The 25,374-nt window shown below is 45.0% G+C and overlaps 8 protein-coding genes across 8 annotated transcripts; 5 read left to right on the plus strand and 3 right to left on the minus strand.

Annotated features, from left to right (window-relative positions):
* Positions 1-176: 176 nt before the first annotated feature.
* On the plus strand, positions 177-4,364 carry TREMEDRAFT_58379 (uncharacterized protein; the record flags this gene model as incomplete). The annotated part of the gene is made up of 14 exons (XM_007001183.1): positions 177-343; positions 466-1,162; positions 1,207-1,569; positions 1,612-1,889; positions 1,950-2,194; positions 2,241-2,573; positions 2,619-2,692; positions 2,731-2,831; positions 2,884-2,972; positions 3,075-3,238; positions 3,285-3,486; positions 3,659-3,713; positions 3,767-4,188; positions 4,336-4,364. 14 exons carry the CDS (start codon positions 177-179, stop codon positions 4,362-4,364), a joined length of 3,219 nt encoding a protein of 1,072 aa, XP_007001245.1.
* A 344-nt stretch (positions 4,365-4,708) lies between these two features.
* On the minus strand, positions 4,709-6,969 carry TREMEDRAFT_72693 (uncharacterized protein). Its single transcript, XM_007002063.1, has 6 exons — positions 6,675-6,969; positions 6,558-6,572; positions 6,381-6,531; positions 6,045-6,172; positions 5,584-5,718; positions 4,709-5,253 (listed from the first exon to the last, which is right to left on the minus strand). Exons 1-6 carry the CDS (start codon positions 6,816-6,818, stop codon positions 4,723-4,725), a joined length of 1,104 nt encoding a protein of 367 aa, XP_007002125.1. The 5' UTR covers positions 6,819-6,969; the 3' UTR covers positions 4,709-4,722.
* Positions 6,970-7,144: 175 nt separating this feature from the next.
* On the plus strand, positions 7,145-7,857 carry TREMEDRAFT_23042 (uncharacterized protein; the record flags this gene model as incomplete). Its single annotated transcript, XM_007000404.1, has 2 exons — positions 7,145-7,376; positions 7,424-7,857. Coding segments are annotated over 2 exons (666 nt in total), but the record flags the coding sequence as incomplete, so codon positions are not given.
* A 479-nt stretch (positions 7,858-8,336) lies between these two features.
* On the plus strand, positions 8,337-9,826 carry TREMEDRAFT_58382 (uncharacterized protein; the record flags this gene model as incomplete). Its single annotated transcript, XM_007001184.1, has 8 exons — positions 8,337-8,491; positions 8,572-8,600; positions 8,645-8,697; positions 8,919-8,954; positions 8,977-9,126; positions 9,421-9,472; positions 9,525-9,615; positions 9,700-9,826. 8 exons carry the CDS (start codon positions 8,337-8,339, stop codon positions 9,824-9,826), a joined length of 693 nt encoding a protein of 230 aa, XP_007001246.1.
* Positions 9,827-10,062: 236 nt separating this feature from the next.
* Positions 10,063-11,858, plus strand: TREMEDRAFT_70655 (uncharacterized protein). Its single transcript, XM_007001941.1, has 6 exons — positions 10,063-10,188; positions 10,342-10,417; positions 10,652-10,822; positions 11,005-11,274; positions 11,443-11,534; positions 11,653-11,858. Exons 1-6 carry the CDS (start codon positions 10,104-10,106, stop codon positions 11,823-11,825), a joined length of 867 nt encoding a protein of 288 aa, XP_007002003.1. The 5' UTR covers positions 10,063-10,103; the 3' UTR covers positions 11,826-11,858.
* A 141-nt stretch (positions 11,859-11,999) lies between these two features.
* Positions 12,000-17,401, plus strand: TREMEDRAFT_58384 (uncharacterized protein; the record flags this gene model as incomplete). The annotated part of the gene is made up of 8 exons (XM_007001185.1): positions 12,000-12,069; positions 12,112-12,203; positions 12,252-12,311; positions 12,360-12,465; positions 12,515-13,599; positions 13,642-14,099; positions 14,141-16,653; positions 16,848-17,401. The coding sequence occupies 8 exons, from the start codon at positions 12,000-12,002 to the stop codon at positions 17,399-17,401; spliced, it is 4,938 nt and encodes a 1,645-aa protein (XP_007001247.1).
* Positions 17,402-20,241: 2,840 nt separating this feature from the next.
* TREMEDRAFT_58385 (uncharacterized protein) lies at positions 20,242-23,196 on the minus strand (the record flags this gene model as incomplete). The annotated part of the gene is made up of 8 exons (XM_007001186.1): positions 20,242-21,602; positions 21,746-21,876; positions 21,970-22,184; positions 22,316-22,428; positions 22,566-22,647; positions 22,756-22,808; positions 22,945-23,011; positions 23,185-23,196. 8 exons carry the CDS (start codon positions 23,194-23,196, stop codon positions 20,242-20,244), a joined length of 2,034 nt encoding a protein of 677 aa, XP_007001248.1.
* Positions 23,197-24,103: 907 nt separating this feature from the next.
* On the minus strand, positions 24,104-25,155 carry TREMEDRAFT_58386 (uncharacterized protein; the record flags this gene model as incomplete). Its single annotated transcript, XM_007001187.1, has 6 exons — positions 24,104-24,127; positions 24,225-24,330; positions 24,453-24,787; positions 24,841-24,918; positions 24,965-25,097; positions 25,142-25,155. The coding sequence occupies 6 exons, from the start codon at positions 25,153-25,155 to the stop codon at positions 24,104-24,106; spliced, it is 690 nt and encodes a 229-aa protein (XP_007001249.1).
* Between the last annotated feature and the right edge of the window lie 219 nt (positions 25,156-25,374).

Consider the following 25,374-nt stretch of genomic DNA (forward strand, 5'->3'; position numbering starts at 1 on the left):
GAGTAATAGTATGGTATGAAAAGTGTGAGAAGGATGGCAGAGTGAGTGAGTGTGGGTGCTGTGGCGGCTAAGTCCACGATGCACCGGCCAAAGCGAAGACGCGACGACGAGGACGAGTTTGATTTGTTTCTCTACAACAACCCTCTCTCTCTATCTCTTCTCATGTTTACTATATGATGTCCCTCCTGACGGCGTCCACTCGCTCGGTCTTCTCCAACTCGACAGCTTCCGTCAGCGAACACGTGGATTTGGAGCTCGTCAATCGGATCATTGAACGAGCTCCGAGAAGTGCTACCACTTTCCCTCTCATCCTGCGTGCTTACAATGAAGTTTTGGAAGACCAGTGAGTGCTTCTGAGCTGCCTCACTCCTCCTAGTTCATACCAATGTCATCTCATAGCACTATTCAAAGTCTGAACTTCCTTAGAGCTCTCCAATCTGAATATGACAAAAACTGACCACTCAGCGGCATCACTCCATCCGCCGACACAGCCTACTATGGTTTTCTTCTCAAAGTCGGCAACATCCGAGCGGCAACCTGGGGCGAACGATGGGATCTCTGGAGAGCAGCTCATAAACCTGTGAAACCCACTTACTCTCCACCTTCCCCCACTCGCCAATCCATCAGGATCCCACATTTATCAGACGTGAAATCTAGACTTCCTTTCCTAGCTTCAGCAAGCTCAGATCTGGACGAGGGTTTCCTTCCCGACACATCGGACACGGGTGGAGATCAAAGTTTTATCAAATCCATTCGTCCATCTCCAAGAAAAATCTTAGCCAGAGATTACGCAAAATCTCGTTCGCTGGTCGGATACACTCCCAGTCAATCGATAGATTACGATACCATCACTCTCGATCCTCCTGTACGAACTTCGACCCCCGTACATGCTCAAGAAGGTCGTATCAGTCCTGCTCTCCCGCCTTATTCCGCGTCGGATATCAGCGTGGAGTTGGATGTCACTGGTGCTAGCTCGGAATTCTTCACTCAGACTGGATATGAAGATAGGGCTCAGACTCCAAAACCGCAACCGAAGAGACAAGAAAGAGTGTTGAGTCAGGCTTTGGTAAATGCTCTTGAACAGCGAGCGGATCATTTTTATCATACTGGATTGTTGGGACGATGTCTTGATGTCTGGGTGCAGGCTCACGACTGGGTACAGGTACGTGGCAGATAGCATGGAGATATAAATACTGATGGTCTTAGGAAACCAATAGGAAAATCGACCAAGCTCGAGATCGTGTTCTCCTCCGTCAGATGTTAATTGGTTGGCGTCGTGAACTGAATTATCGACTCTCCCTTCCCAACACTGCAGAAGCTCATAGGAATCAACACTTGAAGCGCAAGTATCTGGACCTGTGGATCACGAGATGGAAGAATGCCGATTTGGCAAGAAAGCAACAACAATTCATGGCCATTCAACGTGCCAGGATATTGGAGAAGACTTGGGCGACGTGGAATCTGAAGTTCATCAGACAACGTAGGGCGAGATTGGAACGGTATTTACTCCATCAAGAGAAAACGTTTGTGCTTCGCAAAAATCGTGCGATGCTGAATCAAGTTTTAACCGTTCGTATCTTTCTTAAATTGGTGAATTGTTGCTCATGTCAGATATGGCGAGGGAAAACTAGAACCCTCATTAATACTCGCGCTGCCGACCAACTCTATGTCCGCAAAACACTGCATATTGCTCTTGGCCAATGGCACAAACAAACGATGTTGAAGACGGAATTGGCGTACTTCAGAGAGAATACAGAAAGGAAACTAGTATCCGACTCATTCTCTTTGTGGCGTCTGAAGTCAAATCTCGCTCGGCCGGAAAGAGTGACCAGTGCTCGAAAGGATAAAAGCCTCCTTCGACATGCACTACAAGGTTGGCGACTCCGCAGGTGAGTTGAGGATCTTCTAGTTGTGATAGTCTGTTAATATGTAGTGAGCAAATTCATCAGGCAGACCAATTTGCATCACGCAGCTTGTTTTCTAATGGCGACGAAATTGCAACATGTTCGGAGTCTTCAACTCAGGGCGAATAAACTTAGCCGTCATCGGGATACTACACTCATCCGACGGCTTTTCACTCAATGGGCTGTGGCCGGGCGAGGGGAATTATTGCAACGCGTGACGGAAAGACGACTTCTCCGGCGATCAGTCCTTCGGTGGGAGGCTCGTCTGGACGACGTCAGTCGGCTCGATCGTGAGTCAGCTTACACTGTCCGGCTAAGGTCAGCTGACAATGTCAGATCAAGTTGCGCAATTTCGGGGTGAACAAAACTACAAGACAATCCATCGGATCTTCTCTCGTTGGAGAGATCAGTGCGGTCGACAGCAAAATCGCGTTCTCCAAGCTGATTTGTTGCTCAATATCAAAGATGATCGTCTTCTGTCAAAATCCTTGGTGAAGTGGCGTGATCAAGGGACGAAAGTTATCGATGATCAAAAGAAAGCAGATAAGGCATATGCGTTCTTTTGCTTGTCGTCGGCGTGGGATAAATGGCGGATGAAACTACGTCTAAAACGTCAGGCTGAAATGGTACGAAGACGGCAAATGAAAGAACTAAAGGATGCTTTTGATGGTGAGTTCGAAATATCGCATCATAGAAAACACGACTGATGATCAGCTTGGCGGGCATGGTCTACATATACTTCCGGATCGGAAGCAGCTGTGACTGTTTTCAGAGAGTTCCAAGACAGGGTAAGCTGGTGTTCTGGTGAAACTAGCTAAAGAGACAGAATCTGAAGAAACGTGTTTTACATCAATGGGCTGAGAATTTTATGCATGTTCAAATGCGCGAATTGGAACAAGTGGAGAAGCGCGATATGAGACTTATGCAGTATGTCTTTCTCCTTGACTCTGAAGTGTATCAAAGTATATTGATGTAACAGTCAGGCCTTGGACAAATGGCGCACGCAATTTAAAAGAGTACAAGATGCCACAGATCTCATGCATACATTTATGGATCTCAAAGCAGAAGGTATGTATCTCCTTTATTTCTTTCCCGACCTTTTCATTGCCCTGTATCTCCACCCAATGACTATGGGAAGTCAAGTCTGATGTTACGTGGTGCTGATTGAAGATTCCCTTCGTCGTGTCCTTCGTCGATGGCATCAAGTCGCCTCTGCTTCACAATCTCGACGTCTAGCTCTTGAAGAGCTTGAACAACAACGAGAGACGTCTCTTTTGAAAAACGCATTATCTATCTGGCATGGGAAATGGAAAGAAAGTACATTACGAGAAGTTGTAAGTTTACCTTCTGATAAATGTGGAAGATCACTGAATATGAAAGGAAGAAGAAGTTGTTATGCGACATGAAGATGCTATCATGTTTTCCGTTTGGGATAAATGGAAAGGTCGATGTAGTCAATTACCCGCTGTCATTTTTAGGAATAAACATCTTAAATTACGTGTATGGATTCAATGGCGGGAAGAGTTACAATGGATTAATAAGGAAAAAGATAGTTCGTATCCTCGTGATCGTAAATTAATAGGTCAGTGTTACCCTCTTCCCTTCATACATTCAATACCCCTCTATCTTCCCACAGTGAAAAGGCTACTTCTTGAACATGGCTTGTCTCGCCTCTGGTTGACATCTCCCCCTTCTCTGAGTTATTGAGTATGGGTTGAGAGAACTATGTGACAAGTGTACAGTCTAATGATCAGAGGAAGCATTTGATATATGGAGAGACGAATTTCTCCGTAAAGCAGCTAAAAGCACGTAAGTCGTCCTCCCTCTCTTCCCCTCTCGGAGTTGTATCCTGATAGTGACAGACGTATACGTCGTTCTCGTCCATCTACCAAACAAATAGAAGATTACCCACGTCGAATAACTTCAAACCCTTCCATCCCCAATAGATCTCTAACCACTTCATCTCCCCGTCTTTCAGATTTCACAAATGAGCGATTCGCAACCAAAGTCAATATGCCAATTCGACCAGGAAAGAACATATCGGGACATGTAAGATCTTCATCTCAAAAAGGTAAACCAGGACAAGAAGAAAGAATATCTTCAAGTCAAAGTGTTATTAGTGAACCTGCTTATTCTCGATTACGTTCAGAATTAGGTAGAAGACGTAGTGAGGTTGGAGTTGGAGTGGATGAAAATGTTGAGATTGATATTGAGGAGAAACAAGGACAGGGAGGTGAAAAGAATGGAGGAAGTGATTTGTTACGTGCTCTCAGAGGGACTTTGGGTAGGTGATAAAAGATCTTCTGAGATTTTTTTTCTCGAATACATATGCAATATGCAATATGCGAGACGACGTGATTTATCTTCAGCAAGGAGTGTGTACATACGTATTACTTATCACTTGAACACTTGATGGAACTCTGACTGATAGGTTTAAGTATCAAAAAAGCTCTCGAGTGAGGCAAGCAACAGAAAGTGCTTAGTGTTGGACCATCATCAAATACTGATACAGTCGAAGCTGTCAAACTCGATAGCCATCAAACGTGATACGCTGTGGTAGTCGATTTGATTTCTTTGGAACCCAATGATATTTTCCCAGCCAAACTCCCCTCTCAACTGATACATATGTGAAATCTGATCACTTTTGGGGGGTACGGAAGCCTATCGAGTTTCACAGCTTCGACTGTATTCGAGTTTGTCGTAATTGACCATGAGGATATGATAGCCAAAGAGGAAAAGAAAGATTGAATGTCATATGATCACAAAGATGGATGACATGCTTATGATTTAGATACAACAACTGAACTAAACAATAGTTTCATATGATCGGTAAAACATCTTTCGTAACCACATCGAAATGTCCTGGTCTATATAACAAAGTTAAAGGTCTTTCGTCTCCTTTTCCTTCTCCCTCTCCCGCTTCATCTCTATTTCCTCTTCTAACACCTTCATCTTGAATTCCTCTTCCAACCCCTTCATCTTGAACTCCTCTTCCAACCCCTTCTTCATATTGAACCCCACCCCCACCGACTTTCTCAACAGCAAAAGAAGCCGAAGTAGTCGAAGTGGTCGAAGTGATAGAAACAGAATTAGGACCAAAAACAACCCAATTTATACCTTCTTCATTGACCAACTCTGATCTATCTAAATATGCTATCCTTACCGCTACACCTAAAGCTTCTGAAAGTGCAGTTATCTGAACTTGATCGGCTTCTTTTCCACATGGTTCAACTTCTTGTCTACAGAAATCATCCGCTGAAAGAGGTAAGAACGTGGTAGGAGAAAGGAGGAATGGTTCGAAAGCTTGAGAATTTGTACGTATGTATGCTGATGTTATGAGACGAAGTGCCTGAAGATATTTAGTCTACCTTGATTTTCTTATTCAAAATACACAAGACCTTTTTGTATATCTGTTACTCTGATGTTCATAAGGGAAAATGTTCGGATGAGATGGACTTTGGAGGGTGATAAGGTATTCAATCTGGTTGTGATGATATAGAGGTTTGGGATGATGAACGGGATTGTTGTACTGTGAGGGAAGCTCAAAGATGAGGGATAGAACGATAGATTATCTGTCGCAACTGAGGGATGTGTCGAGGTCAAGGTAAAGGGGGAAAAGGGAGGAGTGAATGAAAGAAGAAAAAATGAGGGGGAAGGTGGAAGGTGGAAGAATACTCACAACCACTATACAGTTACTTCGTTCTGCATCTTGTAATGCTTGTATCAATGCGTATTCCGTGATAGGCTCCGCATAGGTATTTTGAGGAGAGAACGATTGTATCATTTCTAATAAAGGATTGAGGAATTCTTCGTACTTTCATCAACCACCTTCTGTACATTTCCCTTTAACGATTCACCACAAAGTCAAAACTAACTTAAGACGATCCTTCTACAGCGGGGGGAAAGACACTTGATCATACATGAAAGAAGCCGATATTGATTATTCAATGAAGGGAGAAAAAAAAGGTGGTGGTGTAAAGGAGAGTGTCTTATAGAAAAGTGGTCGAAATGGGAAGAACAGACAAAAGGCGGGGCTTGATATGAGGGAACATATGCTAGAGAAGAGGAAGGATAAAAGGGAAGAGGAAGGTTTGAGAAGGGTAGGAAAGGAAGGACTCAAGAGGTGAAGGAGGAACTCACTAAATCAGGATCAAAGTTCACTTGTTTCATCATTGGCAATACACGTTGAATAGATTCAAATGCCAAATTTGCGTATAATGGTGGATCGGGGGAATGTAATATTCTAAGTAAATATGCCAGAGTGAAAGCTATTGATCAGCTGACATAGTTGATGGTAATCCTTCCCAGCTGATCTCTCCTCAAGTATCCTTCGATAATAAGTCACACGACTGCAATCATGGGAGAAAAGATTTGGATCATGAGCGGTGAAGTTGTCATCAACTATGCTCAGAAGACCAAAAGTAAGGGGGGTGAGACAAATAGGATAGAAAAAGAGCTAAGGACTCTATCACTCACATCGATAAAAACAATCTCCATCACCTCTAGCACGCCAAACTTGATCCCAACCGTGAGCTTGTAACCAATCGAGTTTCTTAACTACCGTCGGTGAACCGGATAAGTATTCTTCCCTGATGACCAATAATGGTACCGGAGCACTTATCAGAGGCTTCAAGTCAGTTTTGTTTGACACACCGCCTCGTAACGTTCCTACGTGAAGTCATCTCACTAGTCAACTCTAGGTACAAATAGACTGGAATTTAGAGTAGGAATACAGAGCAAGGTGGTGGAACGGAAATAAATTCGACTGACCTTCTCTGTAACATCCTCCTGCCCCATACCCTCCACGAGTCTCATTATCTCTTGATCTGTCAAAGTGGTCATATCCGTGTTTTCGTCGATGATCCGGGGTTGAGTCGGGGCGGTGGCTGCAGCCTCTGGGTTGGGAGTGGCCATGTTGGTCGTCCCACTCTCTTGTGGTGGTGTGGTGAGAGAAAAGCTGTGGGGGTTGGAAGAGATGGACTATTCTATGCTGTGCTCTGACTTTATTGCTTCTGAAGAGTGATGATGCTTTGTGTGGAAACCCCGTTTGACACTCCTTTTGTCTTTGTGTGTATGTATGGACGGCAGTGAAGGACGTAAGCGAGGTTCATGGTGGAGAAATGGTCACGTGATCGAACAAGAGGTCCGAGCGTTGTGAGAATTGCAACTTGAACTTTCGGCACTATACTCTACTTACTTATAGTTTTGTACTTCTGTAGAAGGAAATGGACAACGAGCAGCTCACATTACCTATACACCTTCTGAAGCGCATAAGAGCTCTACTAGCTGCTGACGTTGCCCTCCCTCATGACCTCCGACAAGAACTCTTCCAATATGCTTCTTCGACTTCCACCGACGGCGTTTCAGCCCAAGACTCAGAACCGGATCTCATCCCTGCTCAACTGCTCGACCGTCTTTCAAGATGGGCATCGATGGAATCTTCCAAACAGATATTTCTATCTCATTCCCTGAGTCCGTCTCTGTGACTTATCCTTTCCATCATGTAAGCTAACACTCAGACCCAACCGATTACTCTCACATCGCTCTTCTAGCCGGTACCACAATCTACCTCCCACCTACTCAATCCGCACGTCTTCTCCTCTCTCATCCTCCGGATAAACCTTCTCCTTACTTACCACGCTATCTATCCGCCTCACCTCAATCCTTCGGGTCTGAATATAGAGCTTTGAGCAAGACTCTCACTACAGCACTCAACATCCTGTTCTCCATCTTTGGTGCGGCCTACGCCGTCTATTGGGCCAGTGTGACCGGTGCTGGCTATTCAAGAGAGACTGGAGTGCTGTTAGGTGTATTGACCGGTATGATAGTTGGAGTGGCTGATGGAGTTGTGGTTTGGGGATTTACAAAACGTTTAAATGAGGGAAGGGAAGAAGCTAGGTTAATGGCTTTAGAGATGAACAAGGGAAGTGGAGCTTTGATTCAAGTCGAAAATCCTGACCCTTCTTTGGATCTCAACTTACAAGGAAATGATAAAGGACAGGACGATTCCAGGGATGAAATGATAAAGAGTGTGAAACGTGGGACTGGAGTACGATTAAGAAGAAAAGCAATCCAACATAATAAATCATAATTCTATCTCTTTCAACAGCTGGACATTGGTACCAGGTCACCAAACCTCGCTTACAATGTCGGACGAAGGAGATGCTGTACGATTCAACGATTCGATGAACGTAGCACTTTCTGGCAAATCATTGATCAAAGGACCGCCTGGTCGGTTTCTGAAATGACGGAATGGAGGGAAGGAGAAATGGAGTAAACCGACAAAGGAGGTAGAGGAGACGTTACAGATCATTTGGCATAAAGAGAGTTGTTTCTGGTTTCCTTCGGTCACTTTCGTCACTCTTCTATCTTACCTTGAGTTCAAACTTTCACTTTGACACCGAATTCACCACAAGAGATTTAACATCGAAAATGGCTGTCGATAATAAGAACAAAGATGAACAAGTTAAGAATGATAAGAAAGATGGGGCCAAGGTGAAACAAGATGACAAGAAGGACGGTAATAAGGGAAAACAAGATGATAAGGGTAAAGATGGTGATAAAGATAAGGATACTGAAGAGAAGCCGTGAGTCTCTTCTCTCTTCATCATTTGTTCATCTGCATGTCAGACCCATCAATGTCGATAGGCTTGAAGCTGACCGGAAGGAACTGTTTTCTCGAAGTAGTTGTCGGGAGTGAGTTAGATTCATCAAACGAGGAGATTACAGCTGATGAGTAGCTGATAAACCTCAAAGGATAGAGATCAAATTGTACGATGATGTCGCTCCCAAGGTAAGCTTTTATTCCTTGTCTTGCATATCTCTGTTGGCCATAGTTAGATTCCATCAGTATCGGAAGCTGCATTAACTTCCGTTTCGTAACTCACCCCCGACATCTCGCGTCCAACGTTTCACACCCTCACCACATCCCCAAATGTCACGCTTCGATTTGATTTGTGGACTGTCGACCTTCCTTCACTCCACAGACGACAGGAAGACGATCCTGACTTACAGACTTCTAACAATTTCCGAGGTTTGTGCACAGGAAAGGTGCGTTGCTACTTTTGTGTAGTCCATAGCCCTTCAATCTGACGGTCAGACGCCTGAGGGGAAAGAACTCCCAAAAGGTTTCGGATATCAGGGCACCAAGTTCCACCGTATCATCCCTGGTTTCATGGTGCAAGGTGGAGATTTTGAGAAGCATGATGGAACCGGTGGAGTTGTGAGTGACAGTTGAATTCATATTTGTTCATCTTCTTCTCTTCTTGATTTTACTCTTGGTTGTCTCCACTACTCTCCCCCATTCTTTACTGTGGCACGTTACCCGTCAGTACCTCGTCCCCTTTGACACTCCACTGTTTTCCTTCTCAGTCACTGCACCGATCCGTTTGTCGGATTGGTAAGAACCATCAGTTCATATCTTGTTTCTCGTACGCAAGGTACTGGAAGAAATACTCTCTATCCACTACGAGCTGGGGATACCAAGTGGGGAATACGAACCATTGGCTGATCATAGTCCATCTACGGCTCCAAATACTCGGACGAGAAACCCAAGAAGCTTCATGACAGTGAGTCTTCGAAACTTCCGGTCAGATGGAAAAAGGAAGCTTACTTTGGTAGAAGTAGGATTATTGTCCATGGCTAACTCTGCTCCTCATACCATGGGATCGCAATTTTTCATCACTACCGTTGAAAAGTGTGAATGGCTCGAGTAAGTCTTTTCTTTCATTTCCATGTCTGTTTCCTCTTTGAAGTGTAGCCCAGATCTAGTGAACATGATAGAGCTGATATAAAGTGGTGAACACGTCGTATTTGGAGAAGTGGTGAATGGTATGGACGTTGTTAAAGCTATTGAGAAATGCGGTCATAGGACTGGTAAACCCACTAAGAAATGTTTTATCCAAGCTTGTGGTACTGTCTGAGTATGAATACTCTTTAGATGGATGTCATTTGAGAGACAGTGTACTTGTGTTTGTTCATGCATGGTATCTTGTCTTGTCTCTTGTATGCTTTACACTTTATTGTCACTCACACTTAAACTACTCATACCCGTAGACGGTAGCAATGGGTGAGAATGTGTGGTGCCCCGCCGTTCAATCGGGTAAACTAACAACCGAGACTTTTCCATCCGTTTCAACTCTCCATCTCGCTCTCTGATGAATATTTATCTCTACTTCTTCTCTCGATACACTAACCAGCATGTCTTCCAAAGTATCTTCGAATTCCTCAAATGAGACATTCAAACCCGATTTATTCAAAGGCAAAGTCATCTTCTGTACAGGTGGTCAGTATCTCTTCCATCTTCTTTTAGTCCTCCAACCACCTAATCCCCTTCCCTCCCATCATACTACACTACTGGAGAGATGATCATGGGAAAGGGGATTAAGTCTTGTGGATAATGACTGGAGAAAAATATGGGATGGTAACTGACAAGAAGGAAGAAGTGGGATTTGTTATTCAATCGTGCAATCTCTCATGAGTTTAGGGGCTGATGCTTGTATAGTAGGAAGAGAGTGAGTTTACATTTACATTCTCTACTTCTACCTCCTTCCATTCTCACGATATTCAGCAATGGAGGGAGATATGAACCGATTATCATAGAGCTACGATTTAAATAGGGGATCAACTACCGTGGAAGTACGAGCTGCAGAGGGATTGAACAACAATGCCTTTTGCTTAGGAGTTTACACATTACGGTTCGATTTCGCCTCTGATAGATGAGGAAAATAGGAGGAAATTGATGATAGTGCAAAAGGTTTACAAGAATCTGCTGAGAGATTACAACAACAAACGGGAAGAAAATGTTTAGCTGCGGCTGCGGACGTTAGGGATCCAAAATCTTTATCGGAAGCTGTGAGAAAGACTGAAGAGAGATTTGGTAGGATTGATCATGTTATTTGTGGAGCAGCTGGGAATTTGTATGTTTCTTTCATATCTTCCACTTTATGACATACATAAACCATCCAAGCTTTCGTGTTCTCTCCCTATTCACACTCCTGCTTCCATATTTATCGTTCTCCCTTTCCCCCTTCACCCTCATTTTCTCTACCGTTCATACACAAAGTGGAAATCATGCATCGGAGAATAGCTCATCAACTAGCCTCGCACCGATCTCCAACCTCTCTGAAAATGCATTCCGAACAGTTGTCGAGATCGATCTTTTAGGGACGTACAATACCATTCGCGCCACTCTTCCCTTGGTAAGGCAAAGTAGAGGGTCATATATACACATCAGCGCGACTTTACATTATCGTGGAACACCGTATCAAGCTCATGTATCTGCTGCCAAAGCAGGGGTGGATGCGTTGAGTAGGGCGTTGGCAGCGGAGGAAGGACCGAGAGGTGTGAGGAGTAATGTCATAGCGCCGGGGTGAGTTTTCTCACAGCTTATTCTGCATGTCCTCTCTCGTTCATTGTTCGACTTATTGTTCTGTCTACTTTGTCTGACATGATGTTATTGTGACTCGCTTGTGACCAACTGCCAAAGATGATTCAACAAAGTAGAGGGTCTTATGTAAGAGCGTAAGCTGAGGCTCAGACCGATAGCTGGGACGGAAGGAATGGATAGGTTGTTACCGAAAGGCAAAAAGGTCGATACTGAGATACCCCTACAGCGACAGGGAAGCACGAGTGAGTCTCCTTTTCTTCTTTCTGCGGCCGCTCCTGTGGCATGGAAAATTGCATCCGGACTGACCGTCTTGATCATCTACTTCGATAGAAGCTGAAAGAATCGGATACTGACCAGCAGCTGACATTGCCAACGCGGCCATCTTCCTCTTATCCCCCGCAGCGGCATATATAACCGCCGCGACTTTAGTAGTGGATGGGGGACATTGGCATACAGCTTCTCAGATCATGTCATACCCAGAGGGAGTACTAGATCCTGAAAGTGTCAAGAAGAGTATCAGGTCGCGTCTGTAGCATTAGAGCAAGTGCATGAACATATGACGATTCACTTTTTGCATTTCCGGTAGTGGTTGTGAACGGAAGCAAATCTGGACATGTAAGCGGACATTGCACAGACTCCGTTGCAAAGTCAACAAACTCAACCACGCGCCTGTCTTTCTCGCTCGATATAACTCACTCTTCCCAATCATGTCCATATTCGGAGGGGACGGCATAGACAGAGAGCTCAAAGCTCTCAAAACTCAGGTCGCAGCCAAGGGTGAGTGATATGACTCCAAGAAGAATATACTGAAATCAGCAGATGCCCAATTATCAACTTTGCAGAATGAGAAGATGCGCAAGATGGATGAATTGGAAGAGGTCAAACGGTCGAGGGAGATACTTCAAAGACAGGTCAGCTAACATATCATTGTTGTATGAGATACAAGCTGATGATATTAGGCAGAGGAAGATGCTGATAGAGCTGCCAAAGCTGAGAAAGCGCTCGAGTCAAGGACAGGAGTGAGTCTATCGTACTCTTTCTTCCGATCACGGGATTGATGAAGTCAGGAATTGAGTCAATTACGATTAAGAGTTTCAAACCTCGAATCAACCTTACAATCTTCAGCTGATAAACTCAAGAAACAAGAGAAGCAAAGTCAACAACTTCAATATGGTCAATAATACTTCCTATCCCTGTAATTTGATCATGCTGACGAGGACAGAATTGGAAAGTCTGGGTTCGGATGGTAATGCCACAACGAACAAATTAACTGAACAACGTCGTCTTTTAGAAAATAAAGTCAAAGATCTTGAAAAAGCTTTGAAAATTGCAGAAAATAATGGTAATTCTAAGATTCCCCTCGCAAACAAAGGAAGACGTCCACGTTCTTCATCAGTCAACACCGATAATCGAGTACGTGATTTAGAACTTGAACTTGAGAGTTTACGATCTGCGCAGGGACCGGCGGATGCTCAATTGGACACATTGAGAGAACAGCTCAAATCAGCCAAGAGAGAACAAGATAAAGCTGTTAATTTCAAATTGGCTTTGGAACGAACGTCCAAAAAAGAGATCGAGGATTTGAGAAGTAAGTTGGAGGACGCTGTTGCAGAAATCGACTTTTATCGTAGGTCAGAAGATGGAGGTTCTTCTAGGGAGATGGAAAAGTTGAAGAAGACTGCGGAGGCTGAAAAAGAGAGATTGAAAGGGACCATCATCGAGTTGGAGAGAATAAAGACGGAGCATATGAGTAAGATTGAAGAGTTACAACAGGTGATTAAGGAGCGGGCAGAGAGTCTGTCTGAACTACGAGAAGACAGAGTCGGGAGAGGGGGGATGGACGATGAAGAAGATACCAAGAAAGAGGTGAATGAACTGAAAGACAAGGTCAGACAGTTGGAGTTGGAGTTGAATAATGTACCTCAAACAAGAACTTCTGGTAGTGGAACCGATGCTTCGTTAAGAAGAAAACTCGACAGAGCCGAAAGAGAGCTCCGAGCTGCAAGAGAAGATCTAGAAGCGAACGAAGCTTTGTTGGAAGAGAAAGAGAAAGAAATCTTCAAGTTAAAAGCTCGAGTGCCGATGCCACGTTCACCATTCAGCACGCCGACAGAATTACCGGATGATGGAAGGGTGGAAGAGTTGGAAACCCGTTTGGCTGCTTTGCAACAGGAATTGGTGGAGAAGAATGAGAGGATCCAAGGCTTAGAGAAAGAGGTGCGGGAGAAACAAGCCGCATTGGAGGCGGCGTTATCAGACACAGACGGGGCGAAGGTGGTTGTGGGGCGGTTGGAAACCGAGTTGAATGTGAGTGATATCTTCATGTGTTACCCAACGACTGAGCAACAGAACCTCAAGACTACGAGACAGGCTTTGGAAGACGATCTGCAGTCTGCCCGACTACTCTGCAGTGAACAAGAGAGATCTGTGGAAGCATCTCGGACGACTATGGCGGAATCGAAGGAGGAAATCTATAACCTTTCCCTCCAGATCAAGGAGCTGCAAACCGCTCAGCGTGATGCTGTGATGAGAGTCGAGGAGAAGACCACGGCTCTCGAGGGTGCTCAAAAGCAATTGACCGAGCTTCAAAATGCCCTGGAGAAACAAACTGTCGACGTTGAGGAAATGACCGCTCTCCGAGTTTCTCTGAAAGAAGCCAACTCCGCCGTCAAGTCCATGCAATTGAAGGTGGAGGCTGCGGATGCTACCTTGCTCAGAGCTGCAGAGATGCAGGCGACCATCGGAGAGTTGGAATCTCTCAAAGCGCGACATGAAAAGGAGCTAGCTGTCGCCACTGAGGAACTGAGGTCAGTTCACCCCGGGTGATATGGAAGATGCTGACCATCAGATCGCGACAGGGAGAATTGGCAGATTCCGAAGCTCACGCGTCATCCTTGCAACTTCGACTTGAAGACTCCCAGTTGGCTCTGAACAAGCAACGCGAATTCTCGGAGGAGATGCAAGAAAGGTGGGAGCACATCGCAGCTGAGAAAATCGACCTCGAATGTCGGATCGAACAACTCGAGAAAGAAGCTCGTCAAGCTGAAGAGGCCGCCGCAGACAGATCAACACTTTCAGAAGCCAGGGAAAGGGATGTGGAGCTACTTCGAATGAAAGATCAGGTTGACGATCTTCGTAGAGCAAAGGAATCGGAGAAGGAAGAATATGAGAAACTCCTGGCTGCTGTCGAATTCGCTCAAGCTCAAGATAACAAACATTCTTCCTCCAAGATTGCGGAACTCGAAGAGCAGATCAGTCGATTGGAAGTCTCCGCGACCCAGGTCTCTCATATGCAAAGCAAGATCGATGAGCTCGAAAGTCAGATTCATTCGCAGATGTCAAACACCAATCCTATATCCAACAACTCCCGTGAAAATCAACACATCGGTTTGTTACATGCTAAGATTGAACGGTTGAGGAAAGAACGAGATGAACTTCGACAATCGATGTCTTTTGCTCAACACGAACGCCAATTCGCCCTTTCCGCCGCTGAAGCCGACCGACGTTCTGCTCTTGATGCCTTGGACCTTGCTCGAGCGGAATTACAGACTAAAATCGCCGAAGTTTCCCAGCTTCAGAAAGACGAAGTTTCTCTTCGATTACGTATCGATGAAGTTTGCGAGAAACTCGAAAGTGTTTCTGTTTCCTTTGCAGCAGCATCGGACGAGAAGAACAATCTCATCGATCGGAATGCGGAACTTGAAAGACAATTACAATCCGCAGAACATAGCCCGTCAGGGGTTCAGGTGGAAGAAGTCAATTATGCGGCTAAAGAACAAGCACAACAATTGTTGGCGTTATCTCATGAAACGGTATTGCTCAAAGATAAATTATCAGATACTTCGCAAACTCTCCGCGAATCTGAGATCCAAAGGAAAGAATTGGAAAAACGAGTGGAAGAACTCAGTGCCACACCTCAATCTCCAATTTCCGAAACACATTCTGCCGCTTCAAACTCTGAACCAAGTGAGAAAAGAAGACACGTACGTCAAATCTCAAGTATGTCAGGGACAAGTAAACTTCGTGAAGCTGAATTGGAGGGTAAACTCAGTCGAAGAGAAGCAACTATTAAATCGTTAAGTAATAAAATCAAACAGTTGGAAACTCAATTAGAGCTTGCAAGAGATTCTGAGATTGCCGAAGAGCTTGAACAACTCGTTCAGGAGAAAGAAACACTAAAGATTGTTTTAGAAGAAAGAATGATGGAACATACGAAATTACAACATGAACTGATTTCGTCCACCGCTATTCAATCATCTCAAAATCAACGATTGGTCGAGCTGGAGAAAGATCTGCAAGAGAGGTATTCACTCGCCGGAGAAGAGACCATGAGGGTCAATGGATTGGTTTTGGCTTTGGTGGTACAGAGAAAGGCGTATTTGTCTACCAGGGCGGAATACGTGTCGATCACCGGACAAACACGACGTCAACAAGTCGCACTCGAATCGTCTCAAGTCGCTGCCAACGATCTGACCCGAGCTCATGAGACTATCGAAGAGCTACGATCCCGTTTGGCAGAACTTGAATCAACTTCTGAAGCTGCTTTGTCACTATCTGAACAAATATCGGCGTTACAGACGGAAAAGCAACAGAGTGAGCGGAAGATTCTCGATTTACAAACTGAAGTATCTACACTGTTAGACGCATTGGCAGAAGCGGATAGAATCCATTCTCAGACAATATCGGAAATTCAAGAAAAGCTCGAGGTGACCCGGGCGCGACACAAAGAAGAAATGACCAATCATGGTAAAGAGGTTGAATCTGCTACTGAGAGACTGAGCAAGCAACATGAAGATCTACAAGGAGTATTGGGAAATGTCACTTCTCTACAAGTTCGTGTTCAGGAGTTGGATCGACAACTGGGAGAGAGTCAAATACAAAAGGAAGATCTACAACGTCACGCAGAAGATCTACAACAACGTTTAGTGGAGCAGACTCGGTTGACTGTCGTTGGAGAGGAAAATAGGGGATTGTTAGAGGAACAAGTGGCAGGACTTCACGTCGAGTTGAATGAAACCGTGATGAAGAAGACAGCGGTGGAAGGAGAGATGGAGAGATTGAAAGAGATTCATCTGAAAGGCACAAAGGCATTACATGACCTAGAGAGAGAAGCGAGGGAGATGAAAAATGACATGGAGAGAGCAGAGGAGAGGGTGAGGGAGGTTGAGAGATTGGAGTTGGAGATCGATGAGTTGAGAAAGGAGTTGTTGATGGTTAGGGACGAAATGAGAGGGTTGGTTGAAAGAGCCGAGAAGGCAGAAGAGGAGATGAAAGTGATGGAGTTGGAGAATGAGAGGATCAGGGGAGCAACGAATGTAGATCAAGGACAGGGAACGGAGGAATTGAAGGAGAGGATTTCAGGTGAGCTTTTGTTCGGTCAAATAAAACATGTCTTTCACTTTTCATTACCAATCGTGATTTCTTCCTCGTACGACCGCTTCATTCGTTCTCCTGCTCTTCCTTTGAGTACTGACATGTCACGAGCAATTTCTGAGAGCATCTAAGAGAGCATTGTGATGGGAATTTATCAAGCGAACGTTTAGCTGACATATCAGAACTCGAAGCCGCCCTGACTCTAAAAGTCCAAGAAGTGGACGAAGCTGATGATCGAGTTCGAGAAGTGTATAAATCCAATACCAAGTTGGAAAAGAAGATTGCCAAATTACAAAGACAAATCACCACTTTAACTTTATCTACGGAAAAAGAGACTTTAGCCAATACGATAGCCAACAGATCTATACCTCCTGTAGATCATCTCAATCCTGGTCCTATTCCAACATCTCATCAACTTACCCCGAACCATGCTACAACAACCAATTCTCATCAAAACCTCACCACTGTCACATCAACCATCCGTCTGGTCACATCTAGTCCTACAAAACCACCAATCTCTCCCTTACCTCATCGTCCAGCTCTAGCAGAACTTTCTCAACCTCGACCATCATTACGTTCTGTAAACATCTTCGATCCTACTCCTAATCCTAGTCTTAATCCTGATTTCAGTTTAAATCCTAATCTTAAAAGTCCCAATGGTCAAAAACGTTGTAGAGAAGGTGAAGAAGAAAAAGTTTTACCGGCAGAAGCTATCATTCTTCCTTTTTCAGATTGAGACCGATAGCTAGAAAAGCTTTTACACCTAAACGATCAACGTTTTCAAAAAGTCCAAATAAGACGAGACAGGTTAATATCTTTTCGGGACAATCATGAGTTTGTTAGAGTGGTGATGAGGGATGAAAGATGTGAAGATGTGAAAGTGCTTGCTTGCTTTCTTCTTTTTTGTGATGTTGATGATGATTGTGAATGCATATAATTGTTTTAATATCCTGTACTGGTTCGTCTCTTGCTGCTATCATTATGAAGACCTGATACATGTTCTTTCATTCATGTTAGAGTACTACATACAGTACAGTATGTACTGGCGGCGGACGGTGATGGTGGTGACATTGATCTTCACCTGAACGACATCACATCTCAACTTTTTGGGTTAAGAAGACTGCCAAGTTCCGAGAGAGATAAGATTGACGCCACTCTTGAGCTTTCCTTCCAATAATACGAGTTGGAGGCACGTACTTTCGAGTCACATATGTGACATAAAGGCAAAATTCGTGGATTCATGGATGGTAAGGAAGTGACAAGATGATGACCTCTACTTTCCTATTGGAGAAACACAGTAGGACGTTAACGTCATTGTTCATTCCAAGATATTCATCCATCCACTACACTCTACTCGTAGTACTCCTCCGTTCTCTGACGTCTTTGCGCAGTAGATTCATATATCTCATCATCGAGTAATCTCAGTTACTAAGAAAGGTATCCATACTTACTTACTCGCCATAACATTCTGATCATCGAGTGATCCTAACCAACAAGATAATCTCATACCTCCGAAGAGAAAAACAATAATGACGCACGGGAAAATAACGACATAAGTTCGATCACTACCAAGTCCCGAATCACATGCAATTTTCCTCACGTCAATTTTCATTTCATAATGACATACTAACATGCTTGATACCATATTGAGTGAGAAGATGTTTTCAAAATACGGGATTATGAGAATCTTGATGGGACTGAAAGAGTCTAAAAACGAGATATACGATATACGATATACGATATGCCGTTGGGAATCTTGATGCTTGAGATGGCGAGTCAGCGGGAATGATAAACGTGACGTGACTTTTATTTCATTCATGTACGAGTAGCGTGACAACTTTTGTCCTAAAGATATATATAGACCCTCCGAGGGACTTTCATTCTTCACTTTCGTTCTAACTTTGACTTCCTACTTGATGCTTAATATTCCATAGTTTCGACAACACCCCCCCCCCCCCCCCGGGCCTACCCATCCCCCTTCCCATTCCTTCCCCGTGAGATGACTTCTTATCCTTCGTCGATGATCCCCTTTCCCTTTCTTATCCCTTTCTTATCCCCTTCTCCTCTTCATTCCCTCATCCTTCTTTGATCATCGTCGAAGGATAGAAGATCATCATCACATCCTTAACCTCTCATCAACGCCACTTCGACATATCAACACATCGCAACATCTCAACATCTCAATCGCCGGATCATTGGAATAGTCGACCACATCAATAACATCATATACATTCCTACGACGGAATTCGAGTTCGAGAAACTTAACACGACCCAGAGGTTTAGAGGTTTTTTTTCTTCAAGAAGACGCATTCATCATCATTTTTATTCTTCATGTTGGCATTTGGTCGTGCCAAGTTCCTCGAACTCGAATTCTGTCGTTAATCTCAAATCTTTCGACTTCCCCTTCCCCCATTCGACAACGCGTTAAGAAAAAACCTCTAAACCTCTGAAACCTCTCAAAAGCTTTCTTGCTTTTGAAAACTTCTAAACTTAAATTGATCTTCATGATCTAAACTTTCTTAAAATAATTAAATCCTCTAAAACTCTCTTTTACTTTAAAACTCTTCATCTTTAAACAATTAAATCAAATCAATTTTTCACTATCTGGTATGTCAATCTTTTATCCCTTATCATTCGCGATCCATCTTCCCCCGGAAAGTCTGACGCCTCAATATATCCACGTTGACTTTCCGGGGGAAGATGGATCGCGCCTGGGGAATCTACCTTCTTCCCTTTCTCACTCGTCTTTCCTCGCTCACGCTTGTGATAGATCGAGTTTGACGAGTGTGTTCAGTGAAGAAGGAAGATTCCCCGGAAGAACCCCCCTGGAACAAATTGAATCCCCACAGACCAGGAGTCGAAAGGGTAGAATGACAGATATTCGAGGGGTGGTTAGAACCATCGAGACTGTATCTCCGGGGTACATCCATGACCTTTCGGGTAGAATCCAGTCTCGGTGGGTTTCGGGTTTCGGTTTTCGGTTTCGGTTTTCGATTCTCGGTTCATGCTTCGCTAGAATGACGAACAAGACTGGATCCTCGCTCAGGTACGTATGTGACCGATCGAGTGAAAGGAAAGTCGATATTCGAATCGCGAGTGATCATGCTCTCCCATTCGACTGCATCTCCGATTAATCTATGTGATCTCGGGTAGAATCCAATCGAATGGTGATTCATGCTTTCCCCTCTCTGACTGCTTCTCCGAGGTTGATCTTTGATCTCGGGAAGATTCCCAGTCTGATGGTGACATTTCCCTTTCCGTTTCACCTCTCCCACTACGTTTGATATTTTCGTGCCAGCGTTCGAATATCGGTAAGTGGATTCTTAAGCGCGCGTGTGGTCCATAAGATTGACTAGCAGGTCGGAAAGACGAAGGAACGAGTTCTAAGGAACAGTATCGCTAGGTTGATAGTTGAAGCAGATGTGTGAATGAGGATGCGATGTGCAAGACGAATATGATTCAGATACGTCGTTTTCATCTTCTATCGATCATTGATTCCCAATCATCTACTCACATCTCCTCAGTAATCAAGATAAACCGAACGGAGCATCGCAGATCTATCCTCTTAGGTAAGTATCATCTTCGTCTCTTCTGAGTAGCTTGCTGATAATTAGGTGGTAATATCGGTAGTTCAGGTATTCCCAAAGCAGCCCTTTCGATTTCCTCCGGAGTAGCAGGTCCAGCATCTCTTTCACGTCCAAAGACCGACATGGTAGCCCTAGAAGAAGCTCCTTCTGACGGTCCGGAGAATCGACGGAATGGCATATTGAGAAGCTCGGTTTTCAGTGCGGACGAAGGAGAATCATCGGATCCAAGAGAGGGCCCGAGGGCCCCCGTGAGTTGTTCGTTCGTTGATGAGGTAAAGGGCTGAGTTGCATCATGCCTATATCCGGATGTATCATCGCGAATATCGACGACTCGCTTTCCTTGTCTGGGGGAAGACTTCGATTCACGTCTTCGACTAGATGATCGTCCTTCTTGAGCCGTGGGTATTCCAGACGAAGGTAAAGCTCGTGAGGATGGAGATGGTCTAGTCGATGATCGATTGAATGAAGACGTAGAGAGCTGACGAGAATGATTTTGACGATCGACCTGTCGGGATATTTCAGGACTACGAGAGGATGGAGCAGGTTCAGGGTTGTAGGTTAACCGACGGACGAAAGCTGGTGTTGGAGCAGAAGGAATGTCTAAAGGTGGTAAATCGGTGTAAGTCATCATTACACGTTGTGGGGGTGTATATTGATGGAACACTTCTCTATTGGGTGACCATATAGGAGAAAGAATTGAAGATTGAATGGTATCCCTTTGTCTTACATCACCAGTCCCACCTCGTCCGGATCCACGTCTGTCAATCATGGGATAAAGAGAGGATTCAGAGGAAGACTTTAACCGGGGATTTGTACTGATGGGAGAAGGTTCAAGATGGATTTGTCCTCTTCGACGTCTCCTTCGCCATAACCAAACACCGAGGATCATGGCTAGGATGAGGAGAACGACAGCAGCTACAGTCCCACCGACAACAGCACCGACATCTCCACTTCGGGTTGTTGAGGTTTGAGCGGAGATGGCAGCGATATCGCCAGTCCTCTGGGGAGGTGGTATTTCCGAACTTCCAGACGAGGTCTTGTCCGCCCAAACTGCCGCTGCTGCTCCGGATGCAGTGGACGAGGAAGATGTGCTGGATGAGGTAGCGGTGCTACCGGGGGAAGATGAGCTAATGGAGGAGTCATCGAATGATGTGGTAGTGGTGGTGGATGAAGATTGGACAACTGAAGAGACGTTAGAGAGAGCAGTGGAGGGCACGATGCTAGACGAAGTGGGGGTGAGGGAACTATTGACGATCGCGTAGTTGATGTCGAGGAGGGAACCACGATCGTTAGCTATATTGGTGATGACCAGAGTATGTGGACTGTCCGATAGTCCAGAAGCGAGATATACTGACTAGTCAGCTGTGTCATATGGTCACCAAGGAAGATGGTCGTTCGTAACTTCATAAGAGATACCGACCCCGGTGAGGACCGTGGTTGTCATGGAATGCGGGTACGGCAGAGAGGGGGAGTAGGATAAAGCAGTCACTTACACGATGTCACTCCGATAGTTGTACCATGAGTTCCATTATACGGTTGTTCTACTACTTGGTCGAGCGATATCGAATAATTTCCGTTCTGAGGACCGACCTGACCAAACACCTGGACCGAACTTCCTGTAAAACTATCATATAAGCTTGAGCTCCTCCTAACTTGCCGCTAGCCGCTTGTAACGACTGGTGTTTCGTGGGAGAATGTCAGGCCGGAATAGACTTACGAGAAGCTAACTGAAGATCCCGTCGTATCGGTTGAATGAGAAGAATGAGTTGTTTGACTCCATCCTCCGTTGTCGGAATAAGTGAAGGCCGAAGATGGGTCGTCGAAAGTGGTACTGTGGATTTGGGAGGTGGTGGGAAGGGTTAGGACGATAAAGTCAAGGTCAAACCATATTTCTCCGGTTTGGGGTTGCATGTTGGGGGTGTTGGTCACGACCTGAGGGTGAGCAGTTGCACCTCGGATTTCTAAAGACTCAGAAAGGTTGACGGTAGATTCGTCAGAACGAGTCGATGAATACTAGATCTGATACCGAGGGAAGCATGAGGAGCAGGAGAGAAAACACTGACAATGGTATGTGACCCAGTAGACAGCCCGGTGGCAGAATACAGACATTGCTGGAAATACCGAGTTCCGTCCGTATTCCCATTGGAATATTGAGCTTGACCTCCATCTAGAGATACTGACAATCAGCGACTCGCCTCGGTTTTCTTTTTCTCCATGAACCTTCCTCCATCTTCCTCTGTCACAACCTTATTTCACATGTTCACAATGAAGTTACTCATGAGGAGAAGGAACGAGGTATGACCAATGACTTACCAGAATAATATCCATGGTTATACCACTTTGATCCATATATGTAAACCGCCTCAGCGTGAAATGTGAAAGAAAAAGAGTTGCCCTTTATTCATCAGTACTCGATCCCAATTTTGAGGATGATGATGTAACGAATGGTCTCTCAAATGGAGAAGCCCGGGAAGGGGAAGCGGACTGCGTGGTATTGACTTACGGCAGTTTGAGTACCCATAAATGTTTGACCGTAATAGTCGACGTACCCTGAGTCTAATCATCAGCTCCTGCACATCTCTGCAATACCATTTTCCCCGGTTGTGACTTTTTTCAAGAACGATACTTCATGTCTTTCGGTTCTTCACCGATTGACGAAGAACATGTGGGTCATGCGTCAAGGAAAACTCACCGGCAATCCCATTGACAAGCCATCCTGACGGATCGGAATACCTGATCTGAGGTGAGGTATCATCTATCTGTTATTGTCAGCGTTCCCTTTCCACACCACACCACACAATCCATTCCTACCAACCGAGACCTCTCTTGAACGGCTTCTCACCCACTCCACCAACCCATCGACCCACGGCGTTCTCCCTCACCACGTTCCATTAGAGGAACCACCACACAGCTCCGGAAAGAAGGAACTCACCGTGACATTCATCTTTCATACAACGTCGTCATTCACCGAACTTGATCAGAACCTCAAATCGACGCTGCGGTGAGAAAAGAAATAAGTAGTGCGAAAAGATCGACGTCTTTTTACAAATTCAAAGTGGAGGATGAGTAAGTTTGGAACGTAGCAAAGGAACCTCTTGTTCTATCTCAGCATTGATCATCTCCTTCGACTTTTCACTCGACTTATGATCTCTCATCTCACCCTTCAGTCTTCCATTCACATATACACCTCTGACTTTACACATCAGCCTTTCAACCTTTCACCAGTCACACGCCTCATATTTGGACACTCATGACTTTACCCGCGTACCCTCGCCTTGACCCCTTGCCTCAAAGTTGGGCAAAGCCCCAAAGGTTTTGTCAAAGGGTGGGAAAGATATCAGTTTTCATCCCTTTGTCTGCCTTTGCAGGAGCCCGAAGTATCAAAGGGATGTTTCGGTGTCAGAACTTTTGACATTTTGTTCTCCGTGTCTTCCGTGTCCGCGGTGGTTCGAGCGTGAGAAGGTATTACCCAGAGCGTTAATTTTTGATGTGAACAGTTTTCATATGACAGGAATAGTCAAAAGTTCAGTACGTCGCCTTTGGCCTTTGAAATCCTCGGTTTCGAATCAAGCACATTGTCTCTCTCTGAATGGATGGGTGAGGCTGTAAATGTAATGGGGACGATCAAAAAGATCAAACAAGTGGGGAATCTGAAGTCAGATAATGCGGCGATCGGCGAAAGAAGGCGGGACTAGGGAGTCAACGTCAGAAGACGGAAGGAACAGTCATGATCCAGAGGCCCAATGGCTACGGTCGGTCCGAGTGAAAAGGGCACAAGACCTGAAACATAAACCCTGCATCTTCGTTTGCGCCCTACGACAGTACATTTTGAGAAGAAAGACTCACCAATCTCATTCTTTTACTTTTTTCGGATCCTACAGCGAGTCATCAGCTATTGTCCTCTCCCACAACAAAGTCTTCGTACTGATTCAAACAATGTCACGATTTAAAAGGTGGAAAGAAGAGACGTACAGGTTGATTAGCTCCATTGGAAGAGGTTGTATTCTGTGCCGTCCCAAACTTCTCAGCTCTTTTCCTCTTTTTCTCTTCTTCGATCCTCAATTTCTCCGCTAATTCACTGAATGTCAGCCATGACCTCATTACATCATTCATTCCGTCGTCACGGATCGATACTCATCCTACACACAACAATAAAGTTTGGGATGGGGCGTTCTGTCAGGCGCACGAGGAGAAACTCACGGTGATATTTCCACCGTCTTCTCCTGTTTCGAAGGCTCTTCAGGCTTTTTGGCGGTCCCAAACTTGGCCGCACGTTTCGCTAATACCTCCTCGCTTATACCCAAAGACTTTGGAGTCGCGTCTATTTTGATGGTCTTTTCTTTCGTCGCGGCGGGCGCGTTAGAGGTTGTGGAGGTAGTGATGGATTTTTCGGTTTTGGATGGTCTAGGGGTGGAAGTGGGATTAGGGTTGAAGGAAATTCCAAATCGCTCGGCGCGAGCTTTCATCTGTATTTGTTCGGGAGTCAGATCGGTTGCATCGGCAGGAGGTTGTGTGAGTGCAGATGTTGAGTCGGTCTGAGTGGTTAGTATAGAGACTATGGATCAGCATGGGCAGCAGCAGCACTCACAACAGGGGCAGAAGTAGGTAGACCCAAATCTGTTGGAGCGGCTGTAGAGGTAGTGTCAGGTGCAGGATCTTCCGATGTCTGTATGTCAGATGTAGTTCCAATCAGGATGAAAATCTAAACTGACAATTTCGGTACCATCATCGTCTACATTTATGCCGTTGTCTAGTAACCTCTTGACGAGATCGTCTTTCTTTCCGGTTTGGACGAGGTGATGCTTGGCCAAGAGCTCCTTGAGCTCTGCGACTTTGAGCTTTTGTCTGATCATCAGCTCTGTGAGAGCAACACCAATCGGAGAGCTCACAGTTTGGCTTCCATGTTGCCGAAGTTTTGGAGGGAGAGTCACTCGTTGTTACAACCGTGAACACGTTACGGAGTGACCAAATCTCGAGATGGGAGGATGAGCAGCAAGGCGTGCGACGCGTCATGTATCTTGCACGCCTAATTGTCAGTCAGCGAAGTGCACTTGCCGGAAAAGGAAATAAGTTAGTGCAAGTCGGCTTGGATGTTTTCTTTGTCACCATTTCCGACGTTTTG

Source organism: Tremella mesenterica, assembly GCF_000271645.1.
Source record: "Tremella mesenterica DSM 1558 unplaced genomic scaffold TREMEscaffold_1, whole genome shotgun sequence".
NCBI classification, from domain to species: domain Eukaryota; kingdom Fungi; phylum Basidiomycota; class Tremellomycetes; order Tremellales; family Tremellaceae; genus Tremella; species Tremella mesenterica.

Coding starts and splice junctions, on each gene's coding strand:
- TREMEDRAFT_72693 (XM_007002063.1), bottom strand. CDS start 6,818: ATGGCCACTCCCAACCCAGAGGCTGCAGCCACCGCCCCGACTCAACCC. Junction 6,173..6,380: donor TGGAGATTGTTTTTATCGAT/GTGAGTGATAGA, acceptor GCTGATCAATAG/CTTTCACTCTGGCATATTTA. Junction 5,719..6,044: donor TGAACTTTGATCCTGATTTA/GTGAGTTCCTCC, acceptor GGTTGATGAAAG/TACGAAGAATTCCTCAATCC.
- TREMEDRAFT_70655 (XM_007001941.1), top strand. CDS start 10,104: ATGTCTTCCAAAGTATCTTCGAATTCCTCAAATGAGACATTCAAACCC. Junction 10,823..11,004: donor TGTGGAGCAGCTGGGAATTT/GTATGTTTCTTT, acceptor CTCATCAACTAG/CCTCGCACCGATCTCCAACC. Junction 11,535..11,652: donor ACAGCGACAGGGAAGCACGA/GTGAGTCTCCTT, acceptor ACTGACCAGCAG/CTGACATTGCCAACGCGGCC.